The 13,127-nt window shown below is 45.5% G+C and overlaps 1 protein-coding gene across 1 annotated transcript in view; it reads right to left on the bottom strand.

The window, feature by feature from the left end:
- Positions 1-588: 588 nt before the first annotated feature.
- The window catches only part of IL7R (interleukin 7 receptor), a 27,452-nt gene continuing 14,913 nt past the window's right edge, over positions 589-13,127 (bottom strand). The window contains exons 5-8 of the mRNA XM_019531954.1: positions 9,747-9,921; positions 8,966-9,056; positions 5,335-5,410; positions 589-4,453 (exon numbers count right to left, since the gene is read on the bottom strand). Of these exons, the coding sequence (XP_019387499.1) occupies positions 3,950-4,453; positions 5,335-5,410; positions 8,966-9,056; positions 9,747-9,921 (846 nt within the window). The 3' untranslated portion in view covers positions 589-3,949. The remainder of the gene's footprint in view (positions 4,454-5,334; positions 5,411-8,965; positions 9,057-9,746; positions 9,922-13,127) is intronic.

Here is a 13,127-nt window from a genome sequence, read left to right as displayed (position 1 = left end):
GGCTCCAACTCTGTCCCTGGCTCTGGCCCTAGCTCTAGCTCCCACAGAGCTGGTCCTGGAGCAGCTGTTGCTGCTTCTGGCTGTCCAGGCTGAGCCAAGGATGTTGCCACCCCTCACTGCCCTGGAGCTAGAGTCCCCACAAAAGGTAAGTGGAGGGGAGGCCAGAGGCCGTGAGGAAGCAGGTAGCAGGGGGAACCGTGGGAGCAGGGAGTAAGGGGACAGGGGTAGGCATGGGGGGGCAAGGAGTAGGGGGACAGGCAGAGAGACAGAGTGTGGGGGCCTGGCTATCTGCTCCCCACCTCCTCTCCCCCCCGACCTCTGCTTTCCATTCCACAGCAGTGGAAGGGACAAATTTAAGACAACCTTCCACCATTGGATTCTATATATTGAAAATTATAACAAATTTATCATTTTCCATATGTAGAATCTAATTATTAGGTGTTCATCTTAAATTTGAATTTGCCTTGGATTCAGCTACAATGGTAGCTTCTGTGGCAGCAGAATCAGACCTTTCATTTCTAATAGTAACAGGTGGTTATACCACAACAAAGATAAGTTTAAGAGATGTGAATATGAAATGCAGTTACATTCTTTAATATGGTAAAAACATAAAAAGCATGGTTACATGCTATTCAATTAAATAAGACAAAAGTATAATGAGTATTTAAACAATAGCAGCAATGCAAAAATATACCTACTGCATATGAAGATAATGTCTGTGTCTGTATATACACACACCCGTAGATAGTTTGTTGGTATTAAAATAATTAGATAAATGTTTACAAAAAGCCTCCTTTGTAAAAGAGCAACCACATTTTGTCTGGCATGCACAGTAGGGCTGTTCTTTCATAAATGCCTTATTTTTTGAAAGTGCAGATGCTTGTGTCTCCTTAAAACAATGTGTGTGAATTTAAAATATGTATAGCAGGCTACATGAGTTGTGTAGTATTAGGTTTTTACATGTTCTTGCTTCCTCTTTGTATTTGGTGTTGTGTTCCCAGGACCAGATACTGTATGTTCCTGACACAATGTCTACGTTCGCACTATGCTTATATCCAAGCATTAGCAGCAGCTTTTTTAATTAAACAGAAGCATTATCAAGCAAACCAATTCACATCCAGTTTGATCAGATGATATTGTCTTACCACTTGGCAAGAAACAGGAATGAAAAACAATACTGAAAAACACCATGAATGTTTGGAGCCACATTCCCAGCACTTCTGCAGAGACTACAACACTGTTCCTGGCGGAGGATCCCCACAGGACGAGGTGTCTGCCAGGGTATGGCCAGCTGGGGTCCTGATGCACTGTAGCCGTCTCTGTTAACGCAGTGGTTTTTCACAAGTCCTTGCTAGCTGTTTAGAGACCATCTGAGCAGCCCGGAGGCTGACAGCCACCTTTCCATGTTCTAAGCTTCTGTGCTTAGCAGAGTTCATCCAAACACACGTATATACATGTAAGTGGGTGTTTTTCTTCATTTACTTTGGAAAGGAAAAGGCATATAACACATATAGACATCTAGACTCCAGTGTGACTGGGATAGCATGATGACTGCTTTCTCTCTCTTTAATATGAGAATGAATAAAAGAAGGATTTGTGTTCAGTACTGTCTGTGGCATATAATACATAAATTGCCCGTAGGAACTACTTTGTATTGCACATAGATAGACATCCCTGAAAAAGACCTTAAAGCAGCTATGGGAACTGATATATTGGAAAGAGAACTGATACACAGTAAAGCAGCTGGGATCTCCCAAGGCCCTACTCATTGGCTGTCATGCAACCATGAGGCTATAGCAGCTCCTGCAACTCCCATGCACCTTCTCCAGGCTGACTGTGATCCCAGTGGGTGCGCATAATTGATATGTCTGTGTTGTAGCATATAGGTACCCCATGTTCGGAGGCTACAGTAGGGCAAGTAGGCAGGGGCAGGTTTCCCCCTTCAGTAGTAAATACTGAGTACTCCTTGGCCATTGGCACTGGACAGATTATGAGATGTGCAGAATGCCCCTTGAAAAACAGACCCTACAGCCAATAGCAGAATCCATTAATTTATTTTCCATTTACTAACCCAACTTTTGCAAAGCAGTCATGAACAATTACCAGCCCAGGCACACAGTCTACAAGACCTTAATCACAGAGCCTGGTGATAATGAATGAATCATGATAATTCAGTCCCACCCACCTGAGAAATGCTCACAGGCTGCACTAATACATCATCAGAGGTCAAAGAAAACAGATGTCACACATCTCCTATATACACATCTCACTGCAGCTAGGCCAGTTTGCACCCACCAGGGATTCACCATATTATTTTAATATATAATTAATATTAATTCATCTTTACCTGTGTTATGTGGTTTTTATGTGTATTTCCTGTTTAGACCAGTGGTGCTTTTGGTCCTGCGGTGCAGGTCTGCAGGATGGATTGGGCCCCCCATGCCAGGATTGGGCCCTGCACTGCCTCTGCTGGGCCTGCACACCTGGATCAGGTCCTGTGCAGTCTTGGCTGGCCCCCCCAGTGCCAAGATCAGGTCCTACAAGCTGAGATCAGGAGCTGGGAGCCGGCATTGCCCCTACCTGACCCCAGACACTGGTATCAGGCCCCATGCCACCCTGTGTGCCCAATCTAGTGTGTGGGGCCACACTATATGGCCCATGGGGCTTATCACAAGTCTGTAAATTTGGCAGCAGAGGAGTGGAGACAAATAACTTGGTGCTGGGGGTCAGCTCTGGCCTGCAGGCCAGGGATTGAGAACCCCTGGCTTAAACTAATAAAAATGGGTTAGTTGATCTGTAATGTTGTTTCTCTGTAACTGTTTCAATTGACACTAAAGGACTCAAGTATACAGCAAGAAGCAGCTATCCTTCACACAGATCACTGGAAGTTAACAAAACCAGTTGAGAATCGGCTCATTATTTTTGCCCCTCAGTAAATAAATAATAAAGCTCCAGAGTACCTAAAACAAGAGGATAGTCCTAAATTTGTATCCCAGAGTTGAGGCGTGGTTCCACCAAAGGGGTTCTTTTATGTCCATCTCTACATAAAACCAACATGAGAAAATTTACATGTATTAGACTTGTTCCTTCCTCACCACTGTCCACATCTTCCCCATGGGCTCCAGGCATATTTACGCTTTTTTTGGACATCAAGAAATAGGATTTTTTTTGTCTCAAGCACTATGCATCTGAAAAGCCCTTCCCACGGCTATGGGAGGATGGTTGTAGGTATCTTAGCAGTATGTCAGCATTACGTATGAAGTTATCAAAGATGTTATTAGAAAGTAATTCCATGTCCTCCCTTTCCTGCTGGAGCAGAGCTGCCTCCATCCACATTTTGCTGAGTGGGCAATGATCAGCCTCAGATTCTGAAATCCAAACTAATCCAGCCAGAGTCTGGTCTCAATTACAATTGTTGTAAAGCAGTGTAACTTCACAGACTTTACCTGAGTTACTCCTGAGTTACCCCAGCATAAGAGAGATCAGACTCTACTTAACCAAGTTAGATTCTGTAGCATTTTTTCTGCCAGGGATTTTATGACCATCAATAAACTGGTCATAAATTATAACTCTGAAGACTGAGAGCTTACTAACATGTGAGAACTACCTTCTAATCCTCTGATGAGATCACTAAACAAGTGCAAAGTTGCTATTATGGCTTAATCAAACTTCATTAAAGCTATCAGTGATTGGGACAAATCTGTTTGGTTTGGGGTTTTTTTGCTACAATGGATTTGCTACAGATCATCAATAGTATGACTGAGACATTAATTAACCATGGAATCCTAAAGATGTCCACTGTCTAATGAGTCTGGCATTGCACAAGATAAGTACATTGTTGAGTTTTGTTGTTTACTGAGACAATCATCCACAGGTAGGAGACCCAAACAAAAAGGTTCCTTAGTCTGCTGTATGACATCACATCCTATGTTGCTATATTTTTTGCGGTTTACTGATTTTTGTAGAAGCTGGACATTGTGACATAGGCTTCTTCTTTATTTGATGACCTAATTTCATTATTGGACTGTGTCTGGGACTCTATGCTCATATTTAGGGGTCCAGACCTGTGCTGAGCAATGGCACCCATTGCAGAACTGGAGTGGGTCCTGAGATCATCGTTATGCCAGTGCTTGCCTGAGCTGCTGCCCTCTGGATATGTGATGGCATTGCTGAATCCAACACCATTGGGAAGCAGAGTTGGACATGAGCACCTGTTCAAAGCATCAGATGGCCAGATTCCTCCGTAAGTGAACAGCAGCTTTAGATTACGTGTACCTGTTCCAATGGGGCTGCTCTTCAGCTCTGATCCACTCTTAACCTTTTCAGAAACATCTGCATCTGGAGGAACTGAAGGCTGCAGGAAACATTCTGTTTCTGTTTTGGCTTGAATGTCGTCAACTTTATGGATATCGACATATCCAAAACTTTCCGGGTTAAAGCTGGTATCAAATTGCTGCATGACAAGGAGAATAATAGCAGGAACTCATTTTGGGAAAGGTATTCCTATAACTCACCAGATTTTAGGAGAATACTTGTTTATTTTAAAACTTTTATAGTGAAAAAGATTATTCTAAAAGCTATTTAAGATCTGAAATCAAAAGCAACTCCAGGTATAGCAAATAATGGCATGACCAGCAGTTATAAGAGAATCAGCTACAGAACTGACTCCAAAGCTTTTCCATACTAAAACTAGCCAGGATCTACACAAGGGCAAACTCTGATGTAGCAAGAGTCAGATGGTCATGCCTCCAACACCTATTTGTCATAGCTATCAGGTAGGGTAAAAATGAGACAGGAGACCAAAGACTAAGTATCGTGGACACGTCAGAAGTGGCATATTCTCAAACAATGCTCCATGTGAAGAGAGGTATTCCATTTACAAAACACCACTTCCTCAGTTAAAAAACCAACAGCCTAGACTGGAGAATAGTTCAAAACCAATAAGCTAATCACTCTGGTACCTTAGTCAATGCTCTGTCTGCCAAAGAAACATGTACATGCTTACCTTTATACACTGAGAATTGTCCTACTGGCTACATAAGAACAACTGGCCCCATCATGGGACATATTTTGAAGACCCTTAACCCCAGCTCTAAGTCCAGCCTATCATTTGTTTTTTTTACAGATCAAATATGACATCTCAATTTGCCAATTAGGTAGTTAAGTTGTCTGAGTTTCCCATCTGCCCTTGTTAGTGCTAGTTCCTGTGAATGAGAATTTAGAAGTTATTTTGGAATATCTGGTCCACTATCTACAGAGTGCACTATACTTTATGAGAATTATTCATATTCATTATGCATATACTCATGCCATAAAAGCAGTGGAAGAACATACATTTTTTGGCTTTTTGCACAGCTGTTCCAAGGTTTTCTTGTGGTCAGGAAGATTTGGCCACACAAGGGGCTTGATTCTGAAATAAGATATAAGAATAATAGTATTCAAAAGAGATTGCTACAACAACTATTGTGGAAGATGCTGAGCTGTACCAGTCATCCTTTGAATCATCATACCAATCATTAGAGCACTTGGGTCATTCATACTACCCAGCATGAAATACTGGTTCAAGGATGGCCTCCCTAGAACTCTTACTCCAAGGATGGAGATTAAAGATGAGATGTAGAGTGAAAATAGCAGTCACTGTTCTTTTGAATGTATTGAGTGGTATGGAGTATGTCTTACTACTTCTTAATGATAGTAATATTGTATTGCTACACAGCTAGACCACTTCATCCATACTAGGCGCATCTACACAAGACATAACAGTGCTGTAGCGATGCACTATGGCGCCATAGCATATGTTGGCAAAAACTGTAAAGCCACCGCTACATCACTATAGCAATGCGTTATCTCATTATAGTGCATTGCTATGGAGATGTAGAAGCCAAAAATAACCATGTGAGGCTGGAACGGAGCAGTACAGGCTGTTACCAAGAAGTCTTTTACTACTTCCAAAAGGAAGTACTAAACGACAGCGATGACAAAGGTGCCATATGGCCATGAGTAGACATGCCCAATAGGGGTGTGCCAAATGGGCCCTATTTGATTTAGATTCAAATTCAGCCCAAATCAGGGACAGTGATTCAATTCGTTGATTTGGATCACTGTCCCCGATTTGATTCACCCAAATCTGAATCTGAAGATTCGATGCTGATCAGAGATTCGGCTATAGACACACCCTTAAATGTTTTTTCTACATACCTTGAGGTACCAGGTGTGGCTTGTGAATGCTGCGATGGTGGGATGGATGGAGCATCCCACAGGAGTGCAGGGGAGCCCCCACATACTCGGTGGTGAACTGAAAAGTGGACTGGAAGTACTGCCGGTCCACTTCCAGGTCCACTGGGGAGCATGCTGGAGGGGCCCCCGTGTGCCCTCCTGGCTTGGCAGTTGGCTGCGGGGGGACCCTGGGTGCTCTGCAGACCCAGGAGGCACCAGTCACCAAGCCAAGGGGGCATGGGGGGCCCTCCTGAATGCTCTCCGGCAGACCCGGAGTGGACCGGAAGTGCTTCTGGTCCACTTCCAGGTCTGCTGCTGAGCATGCTGGGGAGCTCCCTGCACTCCTGTTGGACACTCCATCCACCCCAGCATCACAGCATTCACAAGCTGTCTGGTACCTAGAAATATGTAGAAAAAAACATTTAAAGCTGTGTCTATGTCTGAATCACTGCATCTTTCTGAATCTCTCGGAAACGATTTGAAGGGTTCCAATTCGAATCAGAGAGATTAAAGGGTCCTCTGATTTGATTCAGATTCAGAGATTTGGCCACAAAATTGGGCCTAATCTCTGCTGAATTGAATCAGGGACTGAAGCGTCACACAGCCCTAGTGCCCAATGTATATAAAAAATCATTGGTTTGCAATATTGAACTAAGACAAATAACTTAGGCGCACAGTACCCTCATTTTCTAATTGTGATATTGAGGTAGGGGTGCTAAGCTCTAAATTCATCAAAATAGCCACAAAATCTGGGTACCTAATTTATCACAGGGACAACATGATACATCTAAGAAGAAATTCAGAAATTAAAGGGAAATTAATCTAAGCCTTAATGGAGCACTGCTGAAAACTGCATTTTAGGTTTCCCAAGTTGAGTATCCATAAATAGCATGACAACTTTTGAACATGTGGAATTCCATGATTTGTCCAAGCTCACAGAAGGAATCAATATCAGAGTAAAGATTATATTTCAAAAGTTGTTCATTCATACTTCTGTGTTCCAATTATCTCTAAAATTTATTCAAATTTTTAATAACGTCTATAAACCCCCAACCAGTGCTCTGAGCAGGTATTCTTGAAATTAAAAATATCAGTACAGACAATGGGCTACCCATCAGTGTATACTCCTCAAACAACAACCTTTGTAGCCTTAAAAGTGTACATGGATTTTTTAGCATCATTAACTAATCTGATTTTCCAGTAGCAAGGACCACTTAGTGGAGAATATCCTGTCAGCAGCTTCCACCTGAGAAATCCCATTTGAGCATCTCTGCCCAATGTGGCAATACACCATGGAAAAAGGCAATCTCTTAGGCAACCAGCTCCCTAATAATTTAGAATATTTATTGGTAAAAACATACATTTTCATTTAATCTCAAAAGCTTATTGGAAGCCATAGTAGATCATGCCCCCAATTTTCAGTTTTTCTTTTTAAGTGAGCGTCAGTATTCTGCACTGGCTTAAATTTCTGAATGTTCCCAAGCCATAGAGAATATGACTGCAATCTAATCTTGAGGAGACAATGGAGCTAGACTATCTCCTTTGCCCTACTTATGGTCTTGCCCACAAGCTACTAGAGGGGCACCATGGCAGCAAGCGGGGACTGCCCACAGCCAGCGGTGGCTGTATTGATGGCAAGGCAGGGTGCTGACTAGGGCTGTGTGAAGCTTCGGCTCCTGATTCAATTCAGAGGCGGTTCAGCCCAATTCTGTGGCTGAATCTCCAAATCTGAATCAAATCAGAGGACCCTTTAATTTTTCTGAATCAAATCAGAACCCTCTTAATCAATTTGGAGAAATTCGGAAAGATTCAGAGATTTGGACATAGACACAGCTTTAAATGTTTTTTCTGCATACCTTGAGGTACCAAGCGACTCATGAATGCTGCGGTGCTGGGGCACATGGAGTGTCCCATAGAAGCACGGGGGGCTCCCCAGCATGCTTGGCAGCAGACCCAGAAGTGGGCCAGAAGCACTTCAGTCCACTTCCAGATCCACTGGAGAGTATGCTGGGGAGCCCCCTGCACCCCCCTGGCTTGGCAACTCGTGCCTCCTGGGTCTGGGGGGCACCCAGGGTCCCCCGTGGCTGATTGCTGAGCCGGGGGTGCGGGGAGGGCCCCCCCGTGTACTCCCCAGTGGACCTGGAGTGGACTGGAAGTACTTCTGGTCCATTTCCAGGTTCACTGCCAAACACGCGGGGGGGCCCCCACGCTTCTGTGGGATGCTCCATTTGCCCCACCATTGCAGTGTTTACAAGCTGTGCCTGGTACCTCGAGGTATGTAGAAAAAACTTTTAAAGCTATGTCTATGGCCAAATTGCTGATTCTCTGAATCAGCATTGAATCTTCAGATTCAGATTCAGCTGAATCGAATCAGGAACAGTGATCCAAATCTATGGATTGAACCACCGTCCCCAGTTCGGGTCAAATCTGAATCCGAATTGAATAGGGCCTGTTTCACACACCCCTAGTGGCAACCGTCTGCAGAAGCCAGTGGCAGCTTTGGCAGTGGCCAATCTCAAGGCGGACACTTGATCTCCTGTGCCCCCGCTATGTGTTGTCTATGGTCTTGCCTGCCTTCCTGCCTGCCTCCCTTCTTCCCGCCTCCCTCAATTTGTTCTGCAATGTGTTTGTTTATTTTGAAAGGGAAGCTGGGGAGGGGAGAGAATTATTGGCTAGTGAAAGAGCGGAAGGGGAACTTTGCAACGGGACTGTCTTAAGGATCTTTTTGATTAAAAGACATTAAAATTACCTGTTTTTCCAAAATGTTAGGATCAGAACAATCACGATGACTGAAAAGATGAAGCCCACAGTGCACAGGGTAACCATTATCATGTCACTGTCTAGCAAAAAAATAAAGAATAAATACCGTAAGTTTACTCCTTCTGTATACAGTATAGTTGTGAGCTCTTGGAATATATACTTTCATGAAAGAACCAATTTATGATTAAAAATAGTAGACAATATTGCCAAATGGTACAGTCCCCTGCTTTGGATTACGCACCCACTCAAATTCTTTTTTTCTATCTGTCTGGAGGTGACCAGACCTCACCTTCAGCCCTTGGATGGCCAAGCAAGAAGAGAGCTTTCTAGTTCAGGCTAAGGGCTGTTCAAATATGCCTCACCAGCTCATGTAGGTTATAGTAACTCGGAAGGTGCTCTGAGTTATGTCCAAGGCCAAACTAGCCCTTTGGGATTGGAGGCCCTATGGCGAAGTATAGGAACCTTCTGCCTTTTGCATTTTATCGAGCACACTTCAGTTTTTAGCCTTCGATTTCTAAGACATCGGTCTGAATCTGGCCTGGCTTTGGAGTGACACAACAATCCATGCTTACAAATGAAATGGTGACATTTCAACCACAATCTTGTTTGTGATTAATTATAAGCTGATTTCAGCTGTAATGTGTCTGGCACTCGACAGAAAAAGAGGGAGCAATGAGCATCGGCCTGACCCCCAACCTCTCTTGTATCAAGTATCTTAGTCAGGTTTTAAACTTTTTACAAATATAAGACTCTGGAGACTCTCTGCTTACTTTTCTCCAAGGAAAGTTTCGTCTCTGTGGTGAAGAACTCAGAGGTGCTCCAGTCACTCCATGTGCCATTGAAAAATATTCCATTGGGCTTTGAGCGCACCTTCAGTTCATACACTGCACCCATTTCAAGGTTTCTCCCCAGTAATTTTATCTGAAGATACTGAGAATCTATGTTCTAAACAGGGAAAGATGCAATTGCTTTTCTCAGATAAAAAATTATAGTTTTAGATTCAGTAAAATAAAACAATCAATCAATCAATTCAATTTGTACACCAAACATGTTCAGAAACATCAAAGTCCTACCTAACAGAGACAGGTCCCCTGCTTTTTATGGATGTGTATCCTAGCAGTAACTTAATGAAATACAGCTGATAGAGGAGCCACAGTCAATCACCTAGTCAAAAGGCCAAGAACTTCCTGCAAATACTGTCCAACATGAGAAGGTCAGACAGGCAGCACAACACACTGTAATTTGCAAGAGAGCTGAAAAACAGACTCTATTCCTTCATGACAAATCTATGAAATATTAGATTTCTGCTGCAATAATCTATGAAAATATTAGCTTGCTGCAATAATCTGTGAATTTATTATATGGTCTAGGTAGCATTGAAGTGATGTTGTAGCTGCAATGGCCCAGGAAATATGCAAGAGGCAAGGATTTTTGTGGATGCTATCTTTTATTGGACCCACTGCATGGTTGAGATAGATTCAGACAAACTTTTATTGCATGGTATGCTTCAAGTCTGAGAGAAATTTGGGAATAGCTTGAGCTAAGTCTATACCAGGGGTAAGCAAAACTGTGATCAGCTTCAGGGATGTGCAGGCACTGGATTGCAGCTCTTCCCTGGCTCTGGTCCACACTATCACTGCTACAAGATCCCAGCCCTGGCTGTAGAGCAGCTCCCTGCTAGAGTTGCTGGGGCTAGTTTCCATGGAAACCCCAGCCCTGCACTGTCATGGTGCTGCTGCTGCTGGGGTCTTCAAGTGCACCAGTGCACCCCCATCCTGGATCCACCCCTGATTATGTACATATCTTGGGTTAGTTCAATATAAACTGCCTAGGAAGACAGACAATAGCCCAGATAAGAGCTCTTCAGCAAACACTCTGGACTTTTAGCTCTGATATGCTCACTCAAGTTTCCTGATGGGGCATATGTTACTGGGTGACAGCGACCATGAGCTGAACACCTTCACCATCCACCGTAAAGCTGGCAAGTCAGTCAGTAACATGGGAGTCCTTGACTTCAGAAAAGCCGACTTTGACAAGCTCAGGAGGCTTGTCAGTCAAGCCCTAAGGGACCATGACCCCAGGGAGAGGGGAATTCAGGAAGGGTGGTTGCTCCTCAAGGGAGCGATCCTCAATGCACAAGCTAAGTCTATTCCATCTCAGAGGAAAGGCAGCAAAAGGGCACAGCAGCCCCCCTTGCTCTCCAGGGACCAAGAAGACCTCCTAAGGCTAAAAAGCCTGCAAAGGATGGAGGATGGGATTCATGTCTAAGGAGGATTATTCTGCTCTGGTCCGGTCCTGCAGGGAGCAAACCAGGAAAGCCAAAGCTGCAACTGAACTCCAACTAGCTTCATGCATCAAGGACAATAAAAAGTCCTTTTTCAGATATGTGGGGAGCCGGAGGAAAAGCAAGGGCAACATTGGATCCCTGCTGAACCAGATGGGGCAACTGACAACTGATGCCCAGGAAAAAGCCAACCTATTAAATGGGTATGTGCCCGCTGGGCTTTCTCTATCCACGTGGACATGGCTCTGATGTTCAGCCAGGTGTTACTCCGCGTCTGGGCCCTTAGAAGCGTCGAGGTAACTCTCCCTCCTGCATCGACGACCCCGCCCTCACCTGCCACGTCTTGATGTTCCGCAATGGGCGGGTCGCCTGGCGGGTCCTTCAATGTCCGGGTCCGACCCGGCAGTTGTACATGGGGCTCCACCACCCCTGCACCCCAGCCTCATGCCACCTCTGTCGGGCCGTCTTAGCAATGCCTTGTGGCCTACCAAGCAGATCCAGCTTCTCCCGCCCCCGTACTGTTACCTGATGGGGTTGGGTCGTGCCCACTCCTGGCAAGCCTCGCTGCTAACCCTGCTCCCTTAAAGGGTCCCTCCAGGACCAGTCCTCTGATCTCTCTATGCCTAGTATCCCAGGTGCCTTCCTCAGACTTCCCCGATGTGGGGACAATCACCTTCAGCCCCGACAACAGTGCTACTCCCAGCTTCCTGTGTGATTCACTCCTCCTAGCCCCCTAAGCCTGAGCCTGTTCTTGCTTAGCCTCTGGGACTTGGACGGCGACCCCGCCCCAATCACAACCCTTCATCCAGGTCCTCCCGAGCTCTTGCTACCCCGTGGGCCGTTCTCCACTCCCCACCAGTCCAACCTTTGACCTGGGTCTTGTGAGGTCCTCGTGGCTGCCTCTGCTCCCAGATATCCAGCGCTCACTCCCTTGACATCCGATATCGGAGACTGACGGGGTATTTCTCTCCCTGGTGCTCCTCGCTCCAGCTCTCCAATCCCCTCAGATGCTTCCCTGGGACCTGCCTCTCCCACGGCGCCTGGAGCAGCTCCTCTCCGGGGCCATCTGCCCCTTCTGCCACAGCTGCCGCCATTTTTATCTTTGCCAGCGGCGTCTGGTGCTGACGTCACCAGCCAGCCGCAGCTGCCTGTAGAGTTGGCTCACAAGTCGCGCAGATTCCCTGGGAGCATTGTTCTGGGCTGCGGGTAAGTAGTCGGCATCACCCTGCTCCCTGGGACAGGGCACTTTGCATCGGTCTTTCATCAGTCCCATGGGATGCCCATGCCTACCATGGGACACGGAGGTCCAGGTGGGGGAGATCCCCTGCCTTCCATGAATGCTGACCTCGTGAAGGAACATCTTGAGAAGCTGGATACCTTCAAGTCAGCCAGCCCTGACAATCCACACCCCAGGGTACTCAAGGAGCTGGCGAGTGTTATAGCCCAGCCCCTGACAAGGATCTTTGAAAACTCCTGGTGCTCTGGTGTAGTGCCTGAAGACTGGAAGAAGGCCAATGTGGTGCCGATCTTCAAGAAAGGGAGGAAAGTGACTTCTATCCGGGGGAAGATCTTAGAAAAAGTTATTAAAGAGGCCATCCTTAATGGACTGGCCAACACCAACATCATAAGGGATAGCCAACACAGGTTTGTTTTGGGTAGGTCTTGCTTGACCAACCTCATTTCCTTCTACAACCACATGACCTATCACCTGGACAAGGGAGAAGAGATTGATGTCATATATCCTGACTTCAAAAAAACCTTCAATCTGGTATCCCATGATCACCTCTTGGCGAAACTGGCCAATTGTGGCCTTGGGTCCACCATGATCCGCTGGCTGGGAAATTGGCTCCATGGTCGGACCCAGAGG

The sequence above is a fragment of the Crocodylus porosus genome, unplaced genomic scaffold, assembly GCF_001723895.1.
Source record: "Crocodylus porosus isolate Cpor-Errol unplaced genomic scaffold, CroPor_comp1, whole genome shotgun sequence".
Taxonomy (NCBI): domain Eukaryota; kingdom Metazoa; phylum Chordata; order Crocodylia; family Crocodylidae; genus Crocodylus; species Crocodylus porosus.
Note: the sequence above shows the minus strand (reverse complement) of the source record. Positions and strands in the feature narration are given on the sequence as shown.